The sequence below is a fragment of the Perna viridis genome, chromosome 2, assembly GCF_037379345.1.
Source record: "Perna viridis isolate PV_CMFRI_1.1 ecotype Kerala chromosome 2, ASM3737934v1, whole genome shotgun sequence".
Classification (NCBI taxonomy): domain Eukaryota; kingdom Metazoa; phylum Mollusca; class Bivalvia; order Mytilida; family Mytilidae; genus Perna; species Perna viridis.
Genome location: NC_142446.1, coordinates 57,545,544 through 57,572,783, shown reverse-complemented (window position 1 = coordinate 57,572,783; position 27,240 = coordinate 57,545,544). Strand labels below are relative to the sequence as shown.

General features: G+C 32.1%; 1 protein-coding gene across 12 annotated transcripts in view; it reads left to right on the top strand.

The window, feature by feature from the left end:
- LOC148626208 (uncharacterized) overlaps nucleotides 1-27,240 on the top strand; it is a 55,025-nt gene that overhangs the window by 27,074 nt on the left and 711 nt on the right. For 7 of the 12 annotated variants that reach the window (XM_088569997.1, XM_088569995.1, XM_088569989.1 and 4 more), the window contains 24 exons: nucleotides 115-225; nucleotides 1,185-1,226; nucleotides 1,604-1,702; nucleotides 1,970-2,032; nucleotides 2,675-2,830; nucleotides 3,007-3,135; nucleotides 3,415-3,552; nucleotides 4,307-4,468; nucleotides 4,987-5,136; nucleotides 5,721-5,757; nucleotides 6,599-6,681; nucleotides 7,648-7,968; nucleotides 8,598-8,713; nucleotides 8,919-9,084; nucleotides 9,372-9,474; nucleotides 11,125-11,243; nucleotides 18,083-18,367; nucleotides 21,580-21,915; nucleotides 22,691-22,951; nucleotides 23,442-23,729; nucleotides 24,159-24,443; nucleotides 24,893-25,246; nucleotides 26,688-26,813; nucleotides 27,164-27,212. In XM_088569997.1, coding sequence (XP_088426123.1) covers nucleotides 115-225; nucleotides 1,185-1,226; nucleotides 1,604-1,702; nucleotides 1,970-2,032; nucleotides 2,675-2,830; nucleotides 3,007-3,135; nucleotides 3,415-3,552; nucleotides 4,307-4,468; nucleotides 4,987-5,136; nucleotides 5,721-5,757; nucleotides 6,599-6,681; nucleotides 7,648-7,968; nucleotides 8,598-8,713; nucleotides 8,919-9,084; nucleotides 9,372-9,474; nucleotides 11,125-11,243; nucleotides 18,083-18,367; nucleotides 21,580-21,915; nucleotides 22,691-22,951; nucleotides 23,442-23,729; nucleotides 24,159-24,443; nucleotides 24,893-25,246; nucleotides 26,688-26,813; nucleotides 27,164-27,212 — 3,979 coding nt within the window. Of the gene's footprint in view, nucleotides 1-114; nucleotides 226-1,184; nucleotides 1,227-1,603; nucleotides 1,703-1,969; nucleotides 2,033-2,674; nucleotides 2,831-3,006; nucleotides 3,136-3,414; nucleotides 3,553-4,306; nucleotides 4,469-4,986; nucleotides 5,137-5,720; nucleotides 5,758-6,598; nucleotides 6,682-7,647; nucleotides 7,969-8,597; nucleotides 8,714-8,918; nucleotides 9,085-9,371; nucleotides 9,475-11,124; nucleotides 11,244-18,082; nucleotides 18,368-21,579; nucleotides 21,916-22,690; nucleotides 22,952-23,441; nucleotides 23,730-24,158; nucleotides 24,444-24,892; nucleotides 25,247-26,061; nucleotides 26,644-26,687; nucleotides 26,814-27,163; nucleotides 27,213-27,240 lie in introns of those variants that run through there. The other 5 variants (XR_015919999.1, XM_088569992.1, XM_088569993.1 and 2 more) reach the window with 5 other exon arrangements.

The following is a 27,240-nucleotide window of genomic DNA, read 5'->3' as shown; positions in this document are numbered from 1 at the left end:
CGGAAAGGAAATGTTTAGTTCAATTAATTTGTTTATTCAATTTCATTGTTAACACTCATAGTATCAAAGTTTTGTCCCATGTAGTATTACCTTCAGTCCATCAATCATTTCTAGCAGATCAGGATAATGATAACCAAGACTTTGGCAACAAGAGCGACGAGAAGAATGTGAACTACATGTATGTTACAGGCTGTGAGAAGTATCGTAATGAAACAAGCGGTAAAGGTAAACTAAAGTTAAAGCATACAATCATAGTTGACTTCACAATATCGTCCGACTAAAAATTTAAAATTTCATAATGTTTATTCTTTTACATAATTGTATATTTGTAAGGTGTCCTTACAGTTTTTGAGTGATTTTAAAAGACAACTCGTATTATCGTAAAACAAACCAACCTGCCAAAACGAATGTTACAAGTAAAAGTTAATAAATTAATGTGTATTTATATGTGCTGTACATAGATGCACAAGATGATTTGATTGGTAATTGCAGGGCATTATGTAGTTCTTTGTGTAGAAATTGTATCTGACAAATAGGAAAACTTTTTTTTTTCGGCCCGACATTTTTTGTCATCTACCGAAAGTCTCAATGCAAAACTTGCGGAGTTATTTAATATGAAGCTCATTTTATATTTAATTGTAAGAAAAACCATAATTGGATTAAATATCATTGTTTAATAATATGGAATTGTATTAATATGTAACTTCATTGATAAGTTCGGAAAGTACAATTAGGTTATTTGTCAAATCCTTTTTTTAATACATGGTAGAGGCATTGGATTTTTATTCGAAAAACAACTAAGGATATAAGTACTATCATGACGTTTTGTATATCTCCTTTAGCTCGTACAAATGATGCTTGTTTTATTTTGTTTTGAGATATATTTGATTGATTTTATTAGATGATCACCCGTTGATGAAATTGTCCAGACATTAAGTAATTAATTGTTACCAAGTTAATTTGGAATAAAGCGGCCTTTCACACCGCTGTGATGAATGCAAAATAAGTTGTAAGCCACGTACCAAAATTTTCTATATTCTCCTATATTAGACTTATATTATTTGTGTGCATTTTTAGTTATTTATTCTATAGAAGAAGAGGTTCATCAATATGCATCTCAACTGAATGCGTCGTATTGTGAAAAATTCCAAAATACATGTATAGTATTTTGCATATGGTTTCAGATAACATTGGACAGAACTCAGAAGACGACAAAAATCAGAAAGGTAGGGGTAATTTGTAAAATTCACATTTTTATGCAAATGGTAGCTTTTAAGGGAAAGAAGAAAGGATATGATGTTATGCAATAGATGCAACAGCACTAGTGGATAACTTAAAACCAAAACAATATAGATCTTCAGAAGTGACAATAAAGTATTCAGCACCGAGGAAGCTCTGAAAGGTCTCCACTACAAGAGTAAGAAACCGTTTTGTAAATTCGTCAAATTCTTTTACACATAATTAACTTTTTCATAATTCTTATATGCTGTGATGTCTTGCTAAAAGTTGTTAAACAAATGATACTACTTTTGTTTTATCATGGTAAGGACAAAACAAGAGTCATATTATTGTGACTGTAATTGTACATGTATCGTCATTTCAGTATGGATATATAAAGATGGGCTTCTCACATATGAGAAAAACGATGGAGAAAGCGATGAAGACCTAACGCTACAATCTTATTTCGAAAACCAGAATACTGGTAAGATGTGTTGGTTAACTTTTTTTCTTTTGAATGAGAAAGAAAAAATAATACGACTATTTCATGTTTGTAACAGTAAAAAAGTCGAATACAGTAATTGCACTGTTTGGTTTAGAGTTTGGTAATATGTCTCAGATTAAAAGAATAAGCAAGGGAACCACGGTTCTAGCAGAAATCAAAAGGACGAAAATCAGGGACAAAGACCAAACATGGAAAACAGACGCACACAACATAGAACCAAAGTTAATCTTACTACGTACTTTCCAGATTATGAGGTACAGGTATACTGTAAGTCGGTAGAAGATGAGATACAAGAACAAGATGAGGAAGGTGAGCTTTCTTTAGTACATTAACTAAGGAATTTTTTTAAACTTACTTAGTGTTTATATATACGTTGAAAATGCTTATTCGCTGACTAAAATAAGACGGTGGTACAGGGACAAACATGTATGGGTCTTGTTTCATTGCGTGTCGTTCATGGTTTCCCAAGGGACAGTTGTTGTATAAAATTCAATTTTGATAAGCTATATCGTTAACATTACTGGGACTGCACAAAAAACAGGTATTTGTCTAATTCACAAAATAGGAAGAATTTTAATGATATTTAAACATACTAAACAAGAAGAATAATTATCCAAGTTACAAACGGAAGGGATTCACATATCGCAAAAAAACGAGTATCACTAAAAATACAAATAACGAAGGTTAAGAAATTAGAAAAACAAAACAAAACAAAACAAAAAAGCATAATAAAATTGAAGAAATGGGAAATAAGCAGAACGAACCAAATCTTTATATCGTTGCTTTTGGCCATTTTTTAAAATTTAAAAGGAAGTGAAATCGGTCTTGAAAATTATCATTTGCATATGGTTAATAACACACAACGGATTTATTACATTTTGTTTCAAACATATATATTTAAGATTGTTCAGAAACAGAACAAATATAAAATAATCATACTTACCTTGGTAGGCTGTCAACCACAAAAACACCAATCGACTCCAAAACGAGAAGAGGTTAAACGCCTAAAATCAGACGAAAATCCACAAAAAAAATGTCATCTCAAGAAAAAATCTACAAAGGCCAACAAAGGAAAGAATGGAAGGTCACCACTGCCGAATGGTAAATGTAAATTCATTAAAATATAACTTAATTTATTAGCAAGCGAATTATTTAAATGATGGGATTAACCCTATTGCAATATTTTTTATAATATGTAAATATTATATGTTAAAATGCTTTACTACAAATATTGATTTAATATAATCAGCTAATAACCATTGTGTTATTTTTCGATTGTTTAGCCCGACAAGATGCTGTACAAAACACGAAGAGATCATATTCTAATGCCTTGAAGAAGTTGACATTACAAAATAAAGTGCTACATTCGGAAGAAATTACTAGTATAACAGCTGTAAATCAAAACAAAACAGGTACTGATAAACATAACCAGTCCTACATTATGGAATTCCATTTATGCATTTGATAACATATATGCATTTTTTGTGCTTGTTGAAGATTTTTATATAGTTTTAATAATTGTTAAATTGTTCTTTTTTTTTCTTAATATCTCTACTTTCCTTCTTTTGTACACTTTATTGTAATTGCTAACAATGATACAAGTATCTTGTACGTAACGACATATAAGTTTTGTCCACACGTAAAATAATATTCGCCAATTCATTTTTTTTTATTTCAACAACGTTTTAAAGATAGTGAGGCTTGGTGTGAGGGTAAAACAGACGAATTATCAAATGCTTGGAGTTTAGACGAGTCTAAACAGGGAACAGATAAAGCAAATCAAGGAAAACGCAGAAAAAAATCTAAAAAAGTTCATAGGAAAACTGGAAGTAAGTGTAGATATCTTCCATTTATATGTTCACCTTTTCATTCGTCACTGCATTAATTAATACAGTTTGTTTTGAACGTCCTTTCAAATAATTGCGACAACACGATAATCTGGGTTCCATTTAAGGAAATAAACGGAGCAAATGTGGGACAATTTTGGGTTAGATCGCACATTTCCAGTTGAATTTCATTGTGTAAGATATCTCTTCTGAAGTTTACTGTGATTATTTGCTTAACTTGTGATCACATGTAACGTGAAAACATGAATAAAACAATTGCTGCAGTTTGGCTTAAGTTTATTTTTTTCTCGTGTTTGATATTATCTTTATGTGTACAGACCAATGATCATCTTCACTTAGAAAATGAACATTGGGAATATTTTGAAGTAGCAACCGATGCACATGTTTTCAGTAACTTCATTTACCTCCTAATGTTTTTGTTGTAAGCCAAATAGTATCGAAATTTGATCTAACTATATATAAAAAATGTATCCTATCTTGAAATTGTGGTTATTTTATATACCAGAAACCCTAGAGAATATTTTGACATCTACACAACGTAGCCATGATGAAATAATTGATAATACATCTGAAAATCACAGGGAAAATTTTGATCTTTATAGTTTCAAAAAACTGTACATTGTTTTTCTTAAATATTTTAAAACTTATTTATTTGTCCGCTTTACAATTTGTTGAAATTATTTGTAATGATAGCGAGTAGTTGGTACGTAACAGCATATATGTTTGCCTTTTTAAGATCTTCAAAAAGATACTGAGGCTTGGCGTCAGGGTAATAAAGACAAATTATCAAATACAAAAAGGGACATTCGGAGTTCAGAACTGTCAAAACGCGGAACATACAAAGCAGATCAAGGAAAAAGCAGAAAAAATTCTGAAGAAGTTGGTAGAAAAACTGGAAGTGAGTAACAATATCTTCAATTAAATTAACATGAACTATATCCAGCTTTTAGGCGTCAGAGCATTACGCAAAACAGCTTGTAGTTCGCACGTGATTGCGAAACAAGATATTTTTGGTTCCATTTTTCAGGAGTTAAACAGTTTGTGACCTTTTTTTAGTTATATCACACACTTTTTGTCAAATTGCATTTAGTTAGACATCTTTCCTGACGTTTTATTTGCTTTTTTTTGCAAAACCTATGATCACACTTGAAAACAAGAATAAAACAATAGGTGAAATTTTCGTCAAGTTGGACGTTAGATTTATGTTTGTAGAACATCGATCATCTTCACTGAAAACTAATTGAGAATTGCTTGTAGTAGCATTTCGAACATTCTTATAGTAACACTATTTCCTCCTGAAATTATTTTTGTTGTACATCACAGTGTAATGAAATGTTCATCAAACAATTATATGTATCTATATATAAACTATTTGTCCAATCTTTAAACTTTGTTTGTTTTTATTGTATATACCAGAAACCCTTGGTAATCTTTCGACATCTACAGAACATAGCAATGATGTTACAAATAATGATACTGCTGAGACGCACGGGGCAAAAAACAAAAGACATGGAGTTACAAATGTAAAGCAAAAAATCGAAACCACCCACAGAAAGAATAAAAGGAGTAGGTCTTTTTGATAGTTTTTTTTTATATCACAGAATAAAAACTGCTCAAATAATATATTCGAATTGTCAATACTAAATTTGAATTTAAATTACATGAACAATTCTAATGCAACAATCATAGTAACGTACAATTTCATTTGAAAACAGCACAAATTTCAAAATGCCAAATCTTGATTCACTGTTGCAATTTTATTTACGGATGCACAGAATTATATTTAAAGATTTTAAATGGTTAATTAAATAAGCGTATTGTGTTTAAAGAATTTTTTGTCAACGATTGTTTTTGACTACTCCAAATATTCATACATTTGTACACAATACAATGATGTCCTACGACTAGTGGAATAGAAAACCGGAAATCAATCCATTTGAATATTGAGGTAAATTTAATATTGTTAGACAATATTTTCATTTTAGAAAAACATTTCTCTCATAGTTATTTTTTTTAAATTTGTTTGTTTTTGTTTTGCTTTTACTACATGTAATTATTTGTATTTCAATTGTGGTAATGTAACAAATTGCCATATTTATATTAGAAACATACTTTTTCACCGAAATTTACCATTAAAAATTTTCTGACAGGTGAAATCCAGAGTGGATATACAAAATCAAATTGCAGGTACGATTAAATTTTTCGGTATGATATGACTTAAGACTTCTAAAATACATATGAATACTTACAACAACTGATCATGTTTCTTGAAATTCAAAAGATTCTAATTCTACTGAATCACTAGATTATATATATATATATATACGTCTCAGAATGTGACGACTCTATTCACTACACTGCTACATCGGATCAAATTGATACAGGGAAGATATGTAAACGTATAGAAAGGTCTGAAAAATTCGATGTTAGAACTGTCAAATTTGCGATGCAAATTTTTGGTCGTTCCTTCCGCGGAACTCGAACTCGTACCGCTGTGACATCTATGGCAACACCGCCTGCACAAAGTCCAGCTCCCTATAGACCACTCAGCCAGCTAGGCTATATAAAAATATAGCTTTCGCTGGCCGGGTCATTCCTCCTCGTAGGATTAATCTAGGGCTGTAACTTAGTACATGATGCATGGTATTACGGGACAGTTCATTTAGATGTTATTATGTAGGATCGAGGATCAAATTAATGATGCATGTCACAACAAATCAATATTATACAAACGTCTCAGAATGTGACGACTCTATTCACTACACTACTACATCGGATCAAATTGATACAGGGAAGATATGTAAACGTATAGAAAGGTCTGAAAAATTCCCAACATTGTTAGAACTGTCAAATTTGCGATGCAAATTTTTGCGATAAAAATATATATGTTATGCCTCTAACTAGTTGTTTATTCAATTTCTTTATCAAATTTTACTTTTAATTTATATTTATTGTTAAACCTTTTCAAATGCCCAACGTTTAATTCCTTTAATGATTTTACTAATGATGAATCTTATGTATTTTTTAGATTTTGTAATAACTGGATAGTTCTTTTAGTTCTTCTGTATCTAATGATTTTACGAGTAACCGTTATATCTGGAGCTTCAATTGGTAATATTTATTTACATTTCAAAGTGTTTTCCCCCTTTGTACTGCATGTATTTGTTTTTTTTTTAAATCCTCGGAACATCGGCGGAGGCGTTCTTATCAGTCATTTATATAATCACATCGGCAAACTTCATCTTACTGCTGAAATGCTTAAACAGTATGTAATTGATGAAAAAAAAATCGAATGGGAAAGATTTAAAACTGAATACATTTGTTTTGCAAATGTTTGTTTAAAACGACTGAAAAAATGCGGACGTATCGTCGTCCGTAGACATTTGGTCTACGGACACCCAGATAATTTTTCGAGTTTTATTGTACAGATGTTTACGAAACTGTACCAATAGGAAGGATTGGGTTTAATGGATAAGGAACAAAAAAGGTGCCACATACTTATATCTAGACGACAATTTGAAAATATACAACAAAATGTTATACCCAGACTGAAGAATAAAGTACCCAGTTCAAGAATTAGGATTCAAAAAGGGCAAATTCGATTTTGGTCAAATCTTGTCTTGTATCAACCGTTTAAACGCAATCATAATTAAGATCTATAAACTTGAGTGGTGCGTCTATACCATAATTGCCTCAATTATTCAGGGTTCAACCTTTTTGGTCGCTATTAGCTGTTCATTGCAGTGTATGTTATTCGTACAAGAGCTCCCTTTAATGTTCTTATTATAAGTATCGTAAAGAGAAAGAATCAAGAAAGAAAATCATGTCATTATGCTTATCAATGTAAAGTTCTGTTACCGTTAATAGGCTGTGGACTAAAACGTTCCTTTTTATGTAAGTGTTTTAAGTCTTAATTATTGAAGTGTTGTTAGACTTCGTTGTGCTATTGCAAATAAAATGGCAGATTACAGTTTCCAAAAGTTAAAATAAACAATGTCATATTTTACTGTAGTGGTTTATATCTGAAGATTTATTAATTTTCTAAGTGTACGTATAATAGATATTGAATTTTTCTAGGTGTGTCTAAAATGGTCTGGGAACAAGCAACAATACCCGCAGTCTTTGGAGAAAATATGACGTTGACATGCTATATACCAAAAAGGGCTGGTAACCAACTCTTCTGGCATCGAGAACCAAGTTTCGAGCTATTAGCCATACAAACCGTGACATCTAATGCGACGAAGTTCGGAATTTCGGAGACAAATGTTGAAAATACTACACTTTACAACCTGACAGTTTTCGATCTAAACAAGTCTGATGTACAAAGATTGTATATATGTAGTGATTTGCACGACCATTATCAGAAGACACTGAGTTTGGAAGAAGATAAATTCATATGTAAGGATTTGATTTAAACTAATATTTTTAAATGTTTCTATACAGCGCATGTACACAATGTCTGCATCTATTTTTTATTTAATTATTGTTATAAAATTACTGTGAAAAAACATAAATACAAAGGTGCCAATCATACATATCGCAAATTTCGATATGCTGAACACGTGATTCAAGAAGTAAATATAACCTCTCATCAGCAGCATTAGAATCAAATGCATAGGAATATCTGAATCCATACAGTAATTGTATACAAGAGGAACTTCAACCAAAACTTTCGAACTGGAAAACCAAATCCATCACTTCTACCATGTGCATTACAAGGGATGAAGCCTCAGTGAAGCATTTTGAAATTCGTAATACTGAACATTTTAATTGATGTGATAAATAAAATTTGATATAGTTTAAAGTCATACAGATACAAAAGTAAAAAAGTATTTCAAAACAAAGTTATCTGAAAAATTCAATATCACATTAAAAGAGCGTGAACTTTGTTTTTTCTAAAAAGTGTTTTTCTGGGTTTCTTTAGTCTATGTTATTTGATATTTGATGATGATAAGGATGCATCTTAAATGGATTCCTTAAGAGTTAAAATATAAAACAGTTTTACATGGACATTATTTTCATTGCAGTTAAGCCTAACAGAGAAGATGTTTTTACAGATTTGACGAACAAAGACGGAGTTATGAAAGTAAATCTGACGATAACTCAAATATATCCAAAACCTCATTGTACATTACAGGAGAAGGTACATAGATTTAATCATGAAATGTTAATACATTTTGAGGGCTTTATCATTTGAATTGTAGAAATTTTTGATGATGGATTTGGCTTCACTTTTTTCTGATATCTTTGATTTCGAGAGCGATTTGTTCACCATGTCATAGTTTTTCTTTTCTCAGTCGTTTACCTCTTCATATGTCTTACCTATATTAACATGATTTTTATTGCAGGAGACGTCTATTGAGGCCAATGTAACCATATTCGTTGAAAAAAATGGTCTTTTCAGTTTTTATTATGCATTTGACATGCTGCCATGCAACGAAAATGTAATGTTTAAATGTGCTGTAGGTGATGATGAAGTCTTTCAAAAATCATTTGAAAGAAATGATACTTCGGGTATGTTCGATAGAAATATATAATCGTATTTTTTTCTTATAAAATAGCGATAACAAAGAACAGTTGTAAATGGTGTCATGTATTTACTGTTAAATAAATCAAATAAAAGTAACAATGTTTTCCCAATTTAAGAACAATGTACATTTTATTTTTATTTTTCACTAAATGACAACATTTTGCTTGCAATTGTTTCCCAAATACTGGATGCCTACTTTTTACAAAGCGAACTTTTATTACTGTGCTTGTTGGTTTGTTCGTATAAATTCTCATCCTTTAACACTTTATAGGTGATTGTGTCAAAGCTGACAGAAGAATCAATATAATCAGTATTGTTTTATGTGTATTGTGTGTGTGTATTACGGTGACAACTATAGTATTATGTTTGAAGAGGTACAGTATCTATTCTAGAATTTACAGTATTTCCTTAATATTAAATTTCTCTTACTATTATGAAATATTATACTATAATAACTATTGAAATGCTAGATATTGAAAGAAACTGATATGTATGTATAAAGTTAGATATAAGGGAAATGTATTGCTTGTTTGTTTGTTTGTTGGGGTTTAATGTCCGAGCAGCAATATTTCAGCTATATTCAGACGATGAACATGAAATTGATGATTAAATGAACATGAAATGATGATGAAATGAAAAAAGGATGGGACACAAAGACAATGGGGTCGACAAATTTCGACTGCCACTGGAAATAGGGAGAGGTGGGTAGGGTCAGGCAATTTAGCCTCCTGTGGCGGAGCCCTATGGTTCCTACTCCGGGAGAATACCACAGTAGGGTTCTTTAACGTGCGAGGAACGTGGGATCTTTCCCAACACGGTGCACCACTATGTTTTGCGGTCAGGTTTTCCGTATTATAGCCTGACAACCCCAGCATATAACACGCCAGGGGTACCCCATTCCACCACCTGGGGCACACATCCCAGTTGCTCTGTGGGCAGAGCGCCCTAGCCCCAGGCTAGGGTTCTGAGCACTATTTAGTCGCCTTTTACGACAAGCTTAGCGCTGCTGCAGGCCTATTCTTTTAACACCCGGACCTGCACGGAAAGAAAAGTATTGCAATGAATCATGAACAAATACGGTGTTTTTGTTCGACCGCAAAGCTTTAGGGCCATATAATGTTATGACCCTGTCCTCGTATGTATCAAATTATTTATATATATATATATATATATATATATTATTGTGTAATGTCTGATTGTTTACTTTATTCCTTCATGCTCCCCGTTTTTAGTGGAGTCCAAGTTGCTCATATGCTTTTGTTACTTTGTATGTATGCTTTTCTTTATTTCATGTTCTTTGTTGTGTATGTCTGTTTTCCATGTCTGGTTTTTGTCCCTGGATAAGTCTTATGATTACTGCTATGACCTTGCTTCCTTTGATTATTCTTTCAATCACCGTACTTGATTTATATGATCATCTTGGGCGCCGTAATTTGGAAATTAAAATATTCTAGTTTGTCCAACTTATGTCTTTAGTGGACTGCTCTGAAATTGTACACCATGTATCATACCTTAATGGTCAGACTAGGATTTTTAATGAGTTTACGACCGTAACTGTTAAAGAATTTATGACAAGTAGGGACAAAACAGAGACATTTTCTTGCTTCCGCTTACTTGGGTAAAATGGTATGTTTATTTACGAAATAGTCCATACCACAGAAGAAAGGTTTTGATTGATTAAAGTGTAATGGTCCTAAATGTTGAGGAACTAGGTACCCAGAAGAAAGATTTTGATTCATTTAAAGGGTAGGGGTCCTAAACGTCAAGAAACTAGGTACCAAAAGGGGTCAGAATTTTGCAATTTCTCAAACTTTGTATTAAATGCTTTACTCTAAAGTCTAATTCCAAAGTATGAGTTCGTGGAACACTATGTCAAAAAGTGATTTGTGTCGAACAGTTCTGTGCATTCTAAAACAGTCTATTTTAATATTAGCTTTACCTCAAACATATATATTGACAGGTAACCAGATCCTTTGTGTACGATATTTTTATAACAATATATTTATTAAGTAATTTGTTTGTAGAATAAAGCAGAGAAGTTACACATTGCAAACAGACGAGACTGATGATCCAATGATCACTAAAGGTGAAGGTGGCGTCGTTGAAGAACGGAAACTATTGGGAAATACAACGTTATTGGAAGGTAACGAGTCAAGCATACATACCGATGTTGTCTTACTGTCGAATGGCGACACTTGATAATTGCATATATCTTTTGTTTTGCTATATTCAATTCAATCTGTACACATTTGATATAATATATATCATTTAAGATACTTTAAAAGTTGACATACTAGACAGTTACTCAATATTCCTTTGTATTGCACATGATAGAACCTCTCATTGATTGATTTGACTTCTTAGTTCGATAGTTTAGTTTGAACACTTTTCGTTCAAAATTAATTTTTGGACTTGGATCTTCTTTTATATTTGATTGTAATGCTCCTGACGAAAACAGGTGTACAGCATATCGAAATTTGCAATGTAAATATAATATGCATTTTTGTATTTATTACCAATCATTAAATGAGAGAATATGTAAAAGATATCATAAACAGGAAGTTGATGATGAGGTTCGCCTCTTTAAAATCTATAATCTAGAAAAAGTATTATTTGATATGATAAATGAAACACATGTTTACTTCACCAGTCCGTGTTTTTTTTCACCTTCATTGAATAGATAATCATAAAATGTACATCAGAAAATAAATTGTCTTCTTCTAGGGGCGAATCGAAACACATTGAATGGGAGGGGTGTCAGCCAGATTTCCGTTTCTCAGAAAAGGAGATAGGTGCTAGGGTGCTAGAACATTATTTGTCACTTTATGTCAATTTTACACAAGAAAATGACAAATGTTCTAATAAAAAACGGATTGCCAACCCCTTGCACCCCTCTGGATTCGCCACTGTTCTTGGTTTTGATTGATCATTCATTGTTATACATTTGCATTATTTAATTTTCTTCATTTATGTCGATGAATCTTTATTGTACTGTCATTGCCCATTGAGGGTCCATAATTGTTCAATAAACTTGTATTCTCTTATTCGTTGATAATGGTTTGCTTGCTGGGATTTATTTTGTTTAATTTTGGATTAAAAAGAGTAATTTGAAAGATGTTAAAATGTCCTTCCAATTGTTTTGTACAGTTAAATACAACACATTGGTAGACAAAAATGAAAATTTTAACTCGCATTTACAATCATAATTCCTTTATTTTATAAATTGGAAACCTTGTTCCAACATTTATGATCTTGTTTGACATTAATTTTTAATATGAGAAATTGAGACCGAGAATATTCATATAAATTTGAAATAATCTTGTCACAATGACATTTGGTTTTAGTACTTCAGGTTACCATTTCTTTGTAGTCATATAATGTCAATATTGTAATTGTAAGCGATTTCTGTATTCTCATTGTCGTTTCCATTTGTGAGCTTTTTCTTAACATCAACAATATTATAATAATTTTTTGCTTTATAAATATGTAAAAGTTGCATTCAAATGATTTATATGTTATTGTTTGTAATAAATTAATTATACATTTTGTTACGTATAAAGAGTAGAATGCTGTATTTTATGCTTCAAGAGTAGAGTGGTATATATATCACTTGATATTGACTGAAGAAGTGCTAAATAAACAAGTGCATTAATTTCAGAAAAGAAATTGTAAATTTACAATATATGTACGTTATTTTCGAAAGTTAATCGACAATATATTTGTCCTGTGTGGTGGACACATTTTTCAACAAACGGTCGGCATTGCAATTGGAGCTAATTGTGCTCCTCTAGTTGCTGACTTTTTCCTTCACTCATATGAGGCTGACTATATAGCTGATCTGGTCCGGAAGAAAGGATATCGTTTAGCTAGATCTTTTTATCTCAGTTTCCGCTATATAGATCACGTATTATCTTTAAACAATCCTAATTTTGGGGTCTTGATACATTGCATCTACCCCAAAGAACTTGAGGTAAAGGATACTGCAGACACTGTGAAGTCAGCCTCATATCTTGACCTACACTTAGAAATCGATGATAAGGGAAATTATTGACCAAATTTTACGACAAATGTAATTACCTTTCATTCAGAATTGTCAACTTTCCTTTTATCTGTGGCAACATCCCTTCAGCACCTGCGTATGTAGTGTTCATATCACAACTCATGCCAGAGCTTGCAGAAACTATGCAGACTTCTGGAACAGGGTTATGTTGCTACAAGATTAAAGTCATAACCACAGAAATTTTATGTTCGTCATCATTAACTCGTGGATCGTTACGGTGTATCCATCTGCGCCATGAAAATTGATTTTTTTAATGTGTCATAGTTTTCTTCCGACGATCCCGGACTTGACTTTTCATGAGCAACTCGGCGGATAATTCTAGAAAAGCAGAGGACGCTTACACTACCGATGCACCTGGTCCAGGCACCCAGTTTTTAGTGGAATCCGAGTTGATTATTTGCTTTTGTTACTTTGTATGTATGATTTTAGTTACTTTATGTTCTTTGTTGTGTATGTCTGTTTTGACGCACTAACCAATCACAACGGCAAATATTTCATATCACTTGATGTGATATCGCAAAATATGTAGCCATCCAAGAAGTAGAGAAACGAACAAACCATAGAGAATAAGGAATTCAATATTTTTGACTTAAAAGTCAAACTATGTTCACACATCTTAATTTAGAATTCATGTTCCTTGTTGTTTGTATCTGTTTTCCGGGTCGATCTAGTCATTATCCTTGGATTATATATTTTTGATTTCCGCTCGAATCTTGCTTTATTCCCTTGAACACTCTTACACATTGCCATCGAACTGCTTTGCAAGAGTAATGAAGGAAATCCAACAAGAGACTATATCTTTATTACTCTAAGATAATATTATAATCATATATATATATATAGAAGGGTCTGAAAAATTACCAACGATGTTAGGACTGTCAGGACTGATGCAAATTTTTGATCGTTCCCTCCGCGGGACTCGAACTCGTACTGCTGTGACATCTATGGCAACACCGTCTGCACTAAGTACAGCGCCTTAGACCACTCGGCCAGCTAGGCTATATAGATATCACGGCGGTACGAGTTCAGGAGGAGGGGTTCGAATCCCGCTGAGGGAGCGACCAAATTTGCATCGCAAATTTGCAACCTCACATCGATTCTAGAGTTGGTATGTAGTTTAGACTTGATTATATATATGTATGCATCCTCGTATTAACATACTATGTTGATCCTCGTCGTGCATGCTATGTATCTACATAGTATTGTACTAGCAAGTAAGATGGTAGAGTTGCCTCACCCCATTTGACTTCTTATATGTATTATATACTTGGTGTGGCTGTATTTGTATACTGTTACAGATCCTCTATTGTCTTACTCGATACCATAAGAGGTTGTCCTGTTCAGTTACATGTGCTAATGTTCGCGCTTTAGATTTACTTACGAGGAAGTATCACTCGGTTAACGAAAGCTATATTTTTATATAGGCCGAGTGTTCTAGAGAGTTGGACTTAGTGCAGGCGGTGTTGCCATAGATGTCTGAGAAGAGAAGGGGTTAGAATCCCGCAGAGGGAGCGTCCAAATTTACATCGCAAATTTGCAACCTCGCATCGATTCTAGAGTTGGGTTGTAGTTTAGACTTGGTTATATATATATAACAACACCTAGATAAGCTGTCCCGCACTACCATACATAGTGTACTAAGTTACAGCCCTAGATTAATCCTACGAGGAGAAATACCCCGGCCGGTAAAAGCTATATTTATAGCCTAGCTGGCCGAGTAGTCTAGGGCCTGTAACTTGTGCAGGTGGTTTTGCCATATATGTCCCAGCGGTACGATTTCGAGTCCCGGGGAGGCAACGGTCAAAAATTTTCTTCGCGAATTTGACAGTTCTAACATCGTTGGAATTTTTCAGTTTCTTCTTTACTTACATATATCTGACTACTTTTTGACAGAGATGCCCCCCTCCCCCTTATCGGTAAGATAAGGCTTGAGAAGTTACTGTTAGATACACAATTGTTCAAGCTCGCACATTTTATCAAAGTGTCAAACAAACCATGAACAACAAGATTCCTTACAGTTTTACATAAACATACAAACTATCAATCCACACTTCTGTAAACAGACATTTATATTTCAAAGGTATTCCCACAAATGTATCACATTACACTGAACTAGTTGTAGAGGGTAATAGCTGTCATCGTTAATAATTATTTACAGATAGGAAAAACATTTTTGCGAAGTAATACAATGCGGAAATTGATGGTCATATAGTTCTCTCATAGTTGAATACACCAGTAAATGTATTAAGTAAAACTAACGCTTTATTGGCCTGTCTTAGTATATGCATTGGTCGACAGGAATAAAAAATAAAACTATCGAGTGTGTAGAAATGTAGTGACCTGATCATGTAAACGTTCAGAATTTTTGTGCCGCAGATGCATTTAACCCCAAACAGAAAAAAACAGCTTAACTTGTTTTATTAACCTTACCATTAATTTGGAACAAATTACCTACTGAGAAAAAAATCCATATATCCAGATATGAGAATCGAGTATGTAAAATTGCTTCTTCAACAATATGAATTTAAATCATGTACAGATTTTAGTTTATCGTATTAAGATATTATCATACCTTTCTGATGAGTAATATTGTAACATGCTTATAATTCTGATACATTGCTATTTGTTTGAAGTTCGAATTAAATCAGTGTATCAATGTAACATTTATTTATTGGGGTTTTCAGTATAGCTATAGAAATACATGTTATTGACGGATTCGTTATTTGTTTATATATAACTGTTGGAATACAGTAAAACTTATTTTAAACCAAACCCATTTTGGACATAAAACTTGAATTTGCTTCGAAAGGTGATCGGTTCAAAATACATTTAAATGTACGTAAGATTAGTTTAAAAGGTGTCTTTTCTTGGGGTGATTCAGCTTTAACAGTTTTCACCGTAGTATGTCAAAAATATCAATTCAGAAGAATGAACTGTATCAATATAAATGACACAATTAATACATTTTCCACTTACTAGGATACTTGAATATTTGAGCTTTGTATAGTAAAATTGTTTGTAACATCTCGTTCTAAATAATAGCGGAAACAAAATTTGCATTGTTTCCTATGGTAATTTAAAATAAATGTTTCCTCCTAAATACAAAATTAAATCATGGAATAAGAAGGACTTAATAGACTTCACATGTTCAACAGGACAGTAAGTGTACCTTTTCATTTTTATTTCATTGTGAGCCCGATGAAATTATTTTGTAAGGGATTCAAGATTCGAACTGTAATGAATATATATATATATATATATTCCAAGAATAACGACTAACCAGGGAAAATAGACGCACGTGAAAAAGAATATAAAATTACACAAATTAAAGGTACAAAGAAATAGAAGTAAAAAAGTGACTCGACATTGGATATAAACCGGGCGCATGTACAAGGTGCACCGTTATAAGGTAAGCGTCCTCCGCTTATCTAAAAACACCCACTCGCCGATTTGCGCATCAAATATCTTTTCAAGGTAGACGTAAAAGGAAATTTTACAGTTCAGACATACGGCTAAGGTATATATTTAAACAGAACATAGTACTTTCGTATTCTCTGATTCGAAGGTGTTAAACTTTTTATTATTTGAAAGCTGGAAAGTTTTACAATATGGATAAATATGGACACAGAAACCTTGCCTATATCATCCATGCTGCCATAGTGATTTACTGTGAAGCAGGTGTGTATGTCAGATCATTTTTAGGTTATTCATAGATGGGTGGCACTTGCTAAACTTTGTTTCCAAAAATGTTCCTCCTTTTAAAATGTTTGCTTTTTATGATACAAATAACGGTTACTAATTTACGGAAAAGGTGAGAATGACGAAAACAGACAATGATGTAAAAAAAGGGAATAACTGTATGATCTGTTTATAATTTTATTATATTCTGATTCATTCACTTTCGATATAGAAAAATATATGTTCCCTTCTGATAAGAACACCATTCCACTTGAACAAAATAAAAATGGTGATAAATAATTTTATTTTTTCTGTGCCGTCAATATCAAAGGATATCCCAGGTGTCTACATGGGCAGTCTCTAAAAACTTACATATAAGGCTTGTAAGTCTCATTTTTGAATTGTTTTTGGTCCTGAATATCTACTTTTAATATAAATGACCGATGTGTATGTGCATGAGAATGACGAAAACAGACAATGATTAAAACAAAGGGGAATAACTGTATGATCTGTTTATAATTTAGTTGGTTTGATTGGACACCTTAACCATATATTCCGATACATTCACCTTCGATATAGAAAATCCCTATTCCCTCCTGATAAGAACACCATTCCAGTTGAACAGAATAAAAATGGTGGAAAAAAACATTTTTTCTGTGCCGTTCATATTAAAGGATCTCTCAGATTTCTACATGGGCACTCTCTAAAAACTTACATATAAGGCTTGTATGTCTCATTCCTGAATTATTTTTGATCTACTTTTGATATAAAAAGACCCATTTGTATGTGTATTGAGCTTCCGGGTACATCAATGCGATGTACAGTTATCAGAATATTGTAAATTGTGTTATTAAAATGAATCATTCTGTAGAAAAATTCAGTGTTATTTTTTTTTCAGTCGTATTTACTCATAAGATGTATTCGTTGATAAGATTTTCATCTTTTCTCTCTTTAACAATCATTTTCTGTCATTTGTTAGAAAACATGAACCAAGTTCCCTTTTTTGTATATGAAACGAATCTATTACATATTACGGTAAAAATGTATTTACTTGATAAACGTTTTATATTGAGAATGTTAATTTTCATTGTTTTCTAACAAGTATAGCAGTAACATTTTCCATGGATAAAAAGAAAAAAAAGAACACCTTTATTAGAATATTGGATTGATTTCTAATTATTGAAATTTCATCACATGAAATAAGTCTTAAGACTAACAATTTGCATTTTGGTATTCCTGTTTAGTAAGAACCTACATGTATGGTAAACTTGGTTCTCAACTCATTCTACAATGTCCGCTACAATCTATTAGCACTTTTACATGGAGAGGGCCTCCAATACTTCGAATATATAGCAGTAACGGACAAGTTGTTTCTTCTAAAAAAAACATCGTTTTTGTTAACCGAACGAATATGGGAACTGAAACGTTGACTATAAAGAATTACAATGAAGCTACAGCAGGGTTGTACCAGTGTGAAACTATAGTGAATGGACAGGCTACTGAACATGAAATACAAGTGATGACTGCAGGTAAATATGTCAGACTTCGAACAGCGATGGCATACGTAGGTTCGATGATCACGTGGAAGTGCGATGGTAATACGCTGAAGTGCGTTTGTGATCATGCTGAACTGCGATGGTTAGAAATGATTGTTGACTGTCAATAGCAACTCGGAACTATGTTGGACAGAATGCGGAAGAGATATTTTATTTTGGCACTTCGCTGATACTTTCATGTAGATTTCCCCCGTTCAAACCGTAGATATACAATATCGTTTAATTCTTAAATTTACAAAAAATGGTTCTACTAGTCTACATGCAATCAGAAAGAACTTTTCTATAGTTCTATACATTTCCGGTTATACTTCAAATTATTAAAGAAAGTATGAAAGTTTAAATAATATTTTTTTTCTGTACCAAGTTGCAAATTGAGTAAAACTGCCAGAAGGACGACAAGTTAGCCCTTTAACAGAAAAATAGTTCTTGACTAGCTTAGCTATACAAAGAAAATCTACAGAATGACTGTGGATAGTTATTTGGTATTATCTTACTACATGTAGTCCATAACACACACACCTATACAACGATTTCAAGTGGTCCTGGTCACTGTTAGTACCTTTTACAGTTTATATTCAATATGTACGTAACTAAATTACCCATCAAAGAAAAGAATATTCAGTCAATTGTATAATAGATTTTTTTGTTTTGTTTTTTGTCTTTTTTTTTTTTTTTTGCCTTCGAATATGTTTTTTTTTATACAAATTAAAATATTGTCAAGATAACATGACTTTTTTAACAAACATCTGACAAGTTATGTTTTATACAAAAAATGAAAAAGAAAAAAAAATCATATCAAACATGTTTCACGATGCATGGAACAAATGCAGCATCCGCTATCTTAGCAGCAGTTTTGGTATCAGATAAATTTGAGTGTTTTAGTTTTAGTACAGCTTAATAATTCATTAGCAAGAAATGCAGGTACTGTTTACACTCACATTATGTTGCATGTTATATATTGACTGTAAAGAGAAATATTTGTAAATTACTTTATTACTTTGACATAAATGGTAGGTACATGATTACTTAAGATATTTTGCGTCAGTTGAATGCTTAATGAATCCATTTCATGTACAACTTTATAAATAAGAACTTAGTATGAAAAAGGCCACATATCTTCTTTTTTTTCGTGATTCTACTTATTTCAAATGAAATTCAGATGTAAAATTTAACTTATGAACAAGATCGAGTTCAACTTTAATAAGACTGAAACACCAGGTATTTTGAAAATGATATAAAACAAGATAAATGTATTTTCCTGTTGTATATACTGTGTATGTTTATAAAGAATTCAAAAGTTATCAAAACGAAAGAACTTTAACAACTCTCGTATAAAACTAAGGAATATTCATATATATATGTGTGTTAATTAAAAAAATCGAATACAACGCTCCTTTGAATTTACCTTATATTTCAACATAATTTCAAACTTCAGGACAAATTTCCCATGACCTATATAGACTCATATCACGATTTTTTCAAACATTTTTTCTTTAAAAAAGGATCATATTACAATTTTTGTCCAACATTTGTTTTTAAAACTAAACAGCTTTTTCACCGGAAAGTTTTTTTTTTATTTAAGTTCAAACTTATTGAAACAGTTTCAGAAATATCACCAATTTAGCGTCAATTCTATGTACTTTCTTACCGCATCGAATTTTAAATAGAGAAATAACTTAATCCATGACATTTTATTCACGTTTTTTCACATAAAATTTTGTAGCAACTTTAGTACGTGGGCTTCGATAACGCCCTGTGCACCCAATCAAATAATTAAGCGAAATATGATTTTCAGGTATCCTTAAACCTCTCATCTACAAATCATTTTGTCGCCATTTTTTTTTTGTCAATTTTTATACCTCTTTGAAGTAAAAATCCTATTTTCTTTTTATTCTTTCAACTTCTACCTCCTACAAATCGAAGAAAATTTACATATACAGGTATCATTAAACGGCTAAATATCTCATTTTTTTTCTAAAGGCACCGAAACTATCGGGTCGTTGACAAGTCGTCTCCATCTGTCCTTTCTGCTTGCCACTTCAGTTGCATCAGTCCATGACTTAAACCAAAGATATTGTCTATTTTATATGTTTTTCTCCAGGTTTCACTAAGTGAACTCTCTTTATTAAACCATTCGTTGTCCATGTTATTGTAATAGTACTTAACATAATTAGCCATTTAAGTGAAACAGTAAAACCTCTTTGGGATTTGATATTGAAAAACATGTCAATTTAAGCGGTTTTTATATGATGCAGGGTACTTTTGTTTCGTTTTACTCCAAAATCTCAAGTGTTACCACAAATGTAGCGATGTCATAGGAAGACTTAGACTTAGGTACAAATAAAAGGTTACACTGAAAAAAATCTAAAATATAATTTAACAACAAATCTATTTAGTAATGGAAAGTATGGAGGTACCATAAAATCATCATGAAGTTGGGGTGCATGGTGAACCCTCCGAGTCCATGTACTATTGTGACAAGGAAATCAACTCATTTCTACATATTCGCTTATTATCAACCTACACATTATATGCAGCGTAGACCAATATACTTCTACTCGTTAACGTTACACACTTATCGTCCTTCAGCGTAAAACAGCGTGTCCATCGCACTTCCGAGTCTCACATATATTTATAGTTCTCTGTTCTAACCTTACTAAATCTTACTAAGGGCTGGTGTTTAAATGTTATTTGATTTTTTTGTTTTTCATTGGTAAATAGCTCTTACACCAAAGACTTTTGTATTAATTGTTATTAATCATTATTTCAGTATCATTTACATGGAAAACATTAAATTTCCTGACCCTTTTCTACATGTAGTATATGTATCATAAGCCCCTATAAAGTTTACTAATCAAATCCGAGGATCACTTTGCATATTTCACTCGGGGAAATTATTTAAAGAATTACTCGAAACTTAAATCACGATTTTGAGGTTTGTTTGTTTGTTTGTTTTTGTGTTGATTAGTTTTTGTTTTTACTTTTGTTTTTGTTTTTTTTTTTTTTTGCTTTGTATTTTGTTTTGTTTCTTTTTTACTTTCTATGTTCACTCATTCAGACTTTGCGATCTAATTTTTCGAAAAAAAAATCCTATATTTTTAAGGGGGAATGCCTAACTTTGGAGATATACTTTTTTTACCATATTTTCTTACTATGTTAATATAATAGTTACTTTTTTGTTACAGTTTCCCCTGAGATATGGAAAATATACGACCATTCAAATAAGAATTATCGTAAACTTCCAATTTGGCCATCATTGGCCTCATTAACAGTGGTACGAAAAGATGAAGGTTCATTCATGCGCCTTATCTGTTCCGTCGTTAAATGTGGGCGTCCTAATGGCGTCATTTACTGGATCGAAAATGATGCCAGTGTTAACAAAACATGTGGCCCTACAGTACCGCCAGTAGAAACCATACTAGAGACAAATGTCACTGAATCTGATCATGAAAAATTATATACCTGTGTTGCTGATAATGGAATCATGCAGCAAAACAAATCTGTAACATTATTAGTCAATTGTAAGTACGTGTTTTTGCAATGTCAAGTTTACGTTTGTTATCATATGGTTTTAGAGTATGCCTATGATTGACGTAGCTCATTTGTTTAACGGTGCACCGCCATGTTTCTTGTTTTCTAGTTAAAGAGTTAATTCAAGTTTTTCACAGTCTAAAGCGAAACGTAGTTTTGCTTACTCTAGACATAGTCTAATGATTACAATAATAAATGTCGATTTTAGCTCTGGGCCTGGTTTCATAAAACATCTCAAATTTAGATTTTCCTCAAATCCTTCCTCAGTTGATATTTTGACCAATCAGATCACTTAAAATTGAAGATTAAAGGAAAATACAAGGCTTGGGGAAATTACCAAGATGAGAATTTTTTTATAGAAACCCGGTGCTTAATACTAAGACATGAGTTGTTTTCTCTTATCGCATTAATGACTGCTTTAATATCACCAAAACCAAACAAAAAGAATCAAGTAAATTCAATTGTTTGTGAACTCATTGATAAGAAATTTTGGTTTTGATAATAATTGAAACATGCACTTACATAATTCAGCATGAATAAATGTTTCTAAACAAGATATTGTAGAAGTACAAAGTGAATATATGTTTTATTGTACCTTTTCTTACGATACTCTTGATTTGACTGTAGTAGCAAGTTAGCTCTCAATCAATACTACCTTTAAGTATGCATACATTACCAGTATTGAAATAGTCAAACAAATCTGTGTTTGCTCTTTATTTTTACATGTATGTACACATGTTCTTTCTTATGTAACTTTTGTTTAAGTGCTTCCTACAGTGACGATAATAACAGATTCTCCATCAGTGGTACCAGAGAATTCAGACGTCACATTCACATGCGAGACAACTACGAACACAAATCCAGTTACAGTTCTGTGGAAATTTGATAATCGAATAGTTACACGTGGAAATAAAACTAAAGTTTTGACCATAAAAAACACAATGCCAGACGATTTTGGTAGATACACATGTGAAGCAAGAAACAGAATAGGAAGTCGTTCCGCATCTGTTGACCTTCTAATACGGCGTGAGTATGATCTTATAGAAGGCTTATCCTTGAGAATCAAAACATTCTTTAGTAAAACACATTATCTGACATGAAAAAAAAAAACTTTTTGTATTGATTTTCTGGGCAGTTTAAGCTGATACTTTCGCAAGGAAGGTGTAACACTTTCTCGTAAAATCGGATTGAATACTTTAGAAAATTGTAGCATAAATCTCCTGAAAGTTCCGATTAAACTGGCTCAAAAGGGTTTATTTGAATTACTAGTTGTTCCTGTATGCTCGGTTTCCTTGTGTCTTCTAATTTTCCTTTGTCATCATACGTGTCACAAGAGGATTGAGATTTACTTCATTTATATACACCAGGCCAAAACAAGAAAATTTGTAAGCAAAAACGCTTTTAATTCAATTAATTCTGTAATGTTAAAAATGTTTTTTAAAACGAAATGTTATAAGTTTTGGAAAAAATAATGACTTTTGTGTATGTTTTTCACACTTGCTTTCTATCTTTGTAGACAAGCCTTTGACATTGACGAATGAAAACACCTATATACACGCGTTTGAAGCTGAAATCAACCGTCCGACTATAGTTACAATGAAGGTCCGTAGTTATCCAAGGCCTGAATGTTCTTGGATAAAAGACCAGGGTGGGAAATTGTCTACAATTCTCGTTACACATGTGAACTTGAATATATTTTCAATTAAAGCTAGTATTGTGGTGGAAACAGATCAAATGTTTGGAGATTACAGTATGCGTGTCAGAAATGACGTCGGGGCTATAGACTTAACATTTGGTATAATAGGCAAGTACATAAATAAATTAAACTTGGATCAAAATGATCGAGTATTCTTTTCTTTATAATGTGCAAATATATACCATCTAAGATATAATATTGGATTACAAACTCTTATTCTGGCAAAACAAAGTTTTTGCTTCCAGATTTAGAATATATATCTGTCAAGATAACAAGTCAACAATGCATTTTAAAAGAATCTAGAAACCCCAATGACTTAATTGTGATCCTTCTACGCATTTAACGTCATAAAAGGTATATCCTCCCTAAAAGAAAATAAGTTCAACTATTTGTGTATAACATGGTCTACTTTTATTATTGTTTGTTTTCTTGAAATGTTTTGAAATTTTGATATATGCCTTTAGACTGACCTGATAATCTTAAGGAATGTCCATAATTTATTTTACAAAAACAATTATTTTGTTCATGACTTTTCAGCAAGAACTATCATTACTAGTCCACGAAAAGCCGCGTGTAACGTTTCCAACACGCTGACCATTTATAGTACAATACATTCATACCCAGACGAAGTATGGACAAGCATATGGAACCATCAAATACAAGGGCAAATAATACGGTCACTAACAGGTGAAACGATTAAAAATGTTTCTAAACTTGAAATAAAATTTTGTGACTACAGAGACGCAGGAGATTACGCATGCCAATGGACATCAACGGGAAATACCTTAGTGTCAAAATCTAATGTTGAGGTGATAGTTAATGGTATGTAACCGGCAATGGTTTGTCTGTACATATTAAATTTTTTAGTGTCATTTTGGGTTTTTTTCTGTTCTTGAGATTTACTGGTTTAAAGAGCAGTTATTTTTTTCTTTAAAGTTCAGAAAGTTTATATTATGTATAAATCGATAGGTTAAGTTGCTAACAACATTTAAATGGTGATTCTGAAAAAAAAAACATCAAACAAAATTACCCACTGTACCTTAAAAATGTATTTTAATTTAAATATGATGAAATAAAAGGTGACCCTCTCATATTGAATTAAGTTTCAATTTGCTGTTGTCTTTATTCTTGACTGCTTTGAATTTGGATATTAGTTCAAATTACAGATAATATTGATTTCACATACTACTACTTTTACAGCTTTGTACGTTCAGACTTTCATGCTCCTTCAGTTTAAGTCTGTTTACACTGAGGTGAGGTTTCTCTTGTAGGTCCTCCAATACTGACATCCCGCAGCATTTTGAAAGCAGGGACGGAGATGATCAGATTTGAAGTCCGATTTCATAGCCGACCTGAACCTCGTTCCATCCTGTGGCTTAAAAATGATAAAATTATACACACAAACGCGTCAGAAATTGCTTTGATAGAGAAAAGAGAAATCTCAATAACTTTCTATGATAAACAAATACAAAAACAAGGCTATGCTGCTTATCGAATCCTTAGCATGACGTTAGTAAAAAATTCAAATATCACCTGTATTGTCGACAATGACTTTGGCATTAGAGATATTCTCTTTAGACAAGACTATATTCGGAAAAGGGTAGCGGAAATATCGATATCTGAAGGTAATTATTTAAAGAGTAATCCGTAGAACCAAGATTCGAGTGAAAACAAAGAATATATTCCAAGGACAAATACAAGATATGGAAAATATACACATCAAAAAAATGAACCGGGAGCATTGACCAGGTGTACCGGTTAGGTAAGTATCTTCTGCTTTTCCAGAAACACCCGCCGAGTTGCTCATAAAAAATAACGTCTGGGGTAGATGAAAGAGAAAAGGAAAAGTATGACACATTTAACAAATCAGTCCATATCGTGTAGACAGACCTTATAACTTATTTAGTGATGACTAATCTTGTAGCAACATAACCCTGATCCAGAACCAAAATTGTTAGAAGTCTAGCACGGTACAAAAAGTCGGCGTAGTTTTGGCAAACTGTATATGTATGAGTTGTGTTATCAAAACTCTATGCACAAGTGCTAAAGGGAAGTTACCACATATAAAAAGGAAATTTGATCATATGAAATATGAAATATGAAATATGAAGTCTTCTAATTTAAAGAATTCAGAATATTTAAGATTTTTAAACTTTTTAACATTTATTGAGGTCGGTTTTTGACAATTACTCAATGGTTCATAGACTAAATGCTTGTTAGTTGATTTTTGCTATATGTTATAAAAAGTATAAGTAAAATTCATAAAATATATTTGTGTCATATAAGCTCGTCATTTTTTGTTTTAAGACGCATTTTATTTCCTTTGAGTTTTTGGTGAGATTAATTCTTTACTAATCAAATTCAAGATCAAATCCTGGCATTTTTAAATGTGAAATGTTTAATTGATAGATATCATCAACATGTTAATTGCATTTAATAGGACCCCCTCTTTGATTCGTGATGGGGAACTTTATTGATGTTGCTGGACTATATCCGGATTAAACTCGCAATATGACAGGGACCGCAGACGGAGTAAGACATACTTACCCTTCTGGATCACCTGATGTCAATACCGGTTTTGTTCATATTACAAGCCCTTCAGTTTTTGTGTGATGCCTTATTTTCCTTACCTTCAGGTGTAATGTGTAATCTATTGTGTTCAGTTTGCTACATGCTTATTGGATATTGACGTATTTCAATTTTCCCAATGTAATACATCGGTATTTTTTGCACATATTTGGAAAATGTTTGCATTCAGAAAACGTCGTTTCTTTTTTGTTTTTCGTCGTTATTTATCTTTTAATTTCGGTACATGTATAAAGAATTTTAAAAAGAAATGAAAACAACGGATAGTAGCGTACGAAATACGAAGACCCACAACTACACAGAAATTATGTGAACATAGCCAAAAATTATGCTATACTGTAAACTTTGAGGATCAAAAATTGTTTTTCTTGCTTTATCAAACAAAATTGCACAGAATCAATATATAGTAACAAGAGATATTTTGTAATTTTCTTTTTTTTTCCTTTTTTTTTATTGTTTTGCTTTTTTTTCTCCGATTAGGTAGATCCTTTATGACATTGCACGTCTATGTCATTGTTTTTGGCATTGCTGTTGGTGGCCTGGTTATATGCATTGGACTCGTGGTAAGAAAGCGTAAAAGAATTTGTCAATGCTTTCTGAAAAAAGGTAAGCAACTAAAATTGTTTAAGGGTAATTCATCACATGTTAGTGATTTGATATAATGATAATCCGTTTGATACATGAACAATTCAAAGTGTTAATTGCTTTATACATTTCAAGCTTAATTTTCAATATATTTCAGTCTTCAAAACCGTAATGCCTGATTTCAAATCCATTATATATAATGCATAGAAAATGTAATTATTATTCTACATTCTATATATTTAATGAAGTTGTAGTTCAGTTTCAATTTGGGCTAATATGAGTCTATGATAACAAAGAAGGTCAATTTCGATAAATTTGTACAAAAAATTCTAACAGATTCAGTTCATAACATACACACATTTCTGAATTAGATCACAGAATTTCCTTGCCTGCAGCTGAAGAAGAAGGACAGCAGATAAGGTTTGAAATTAACAAATAAAATTTTCCG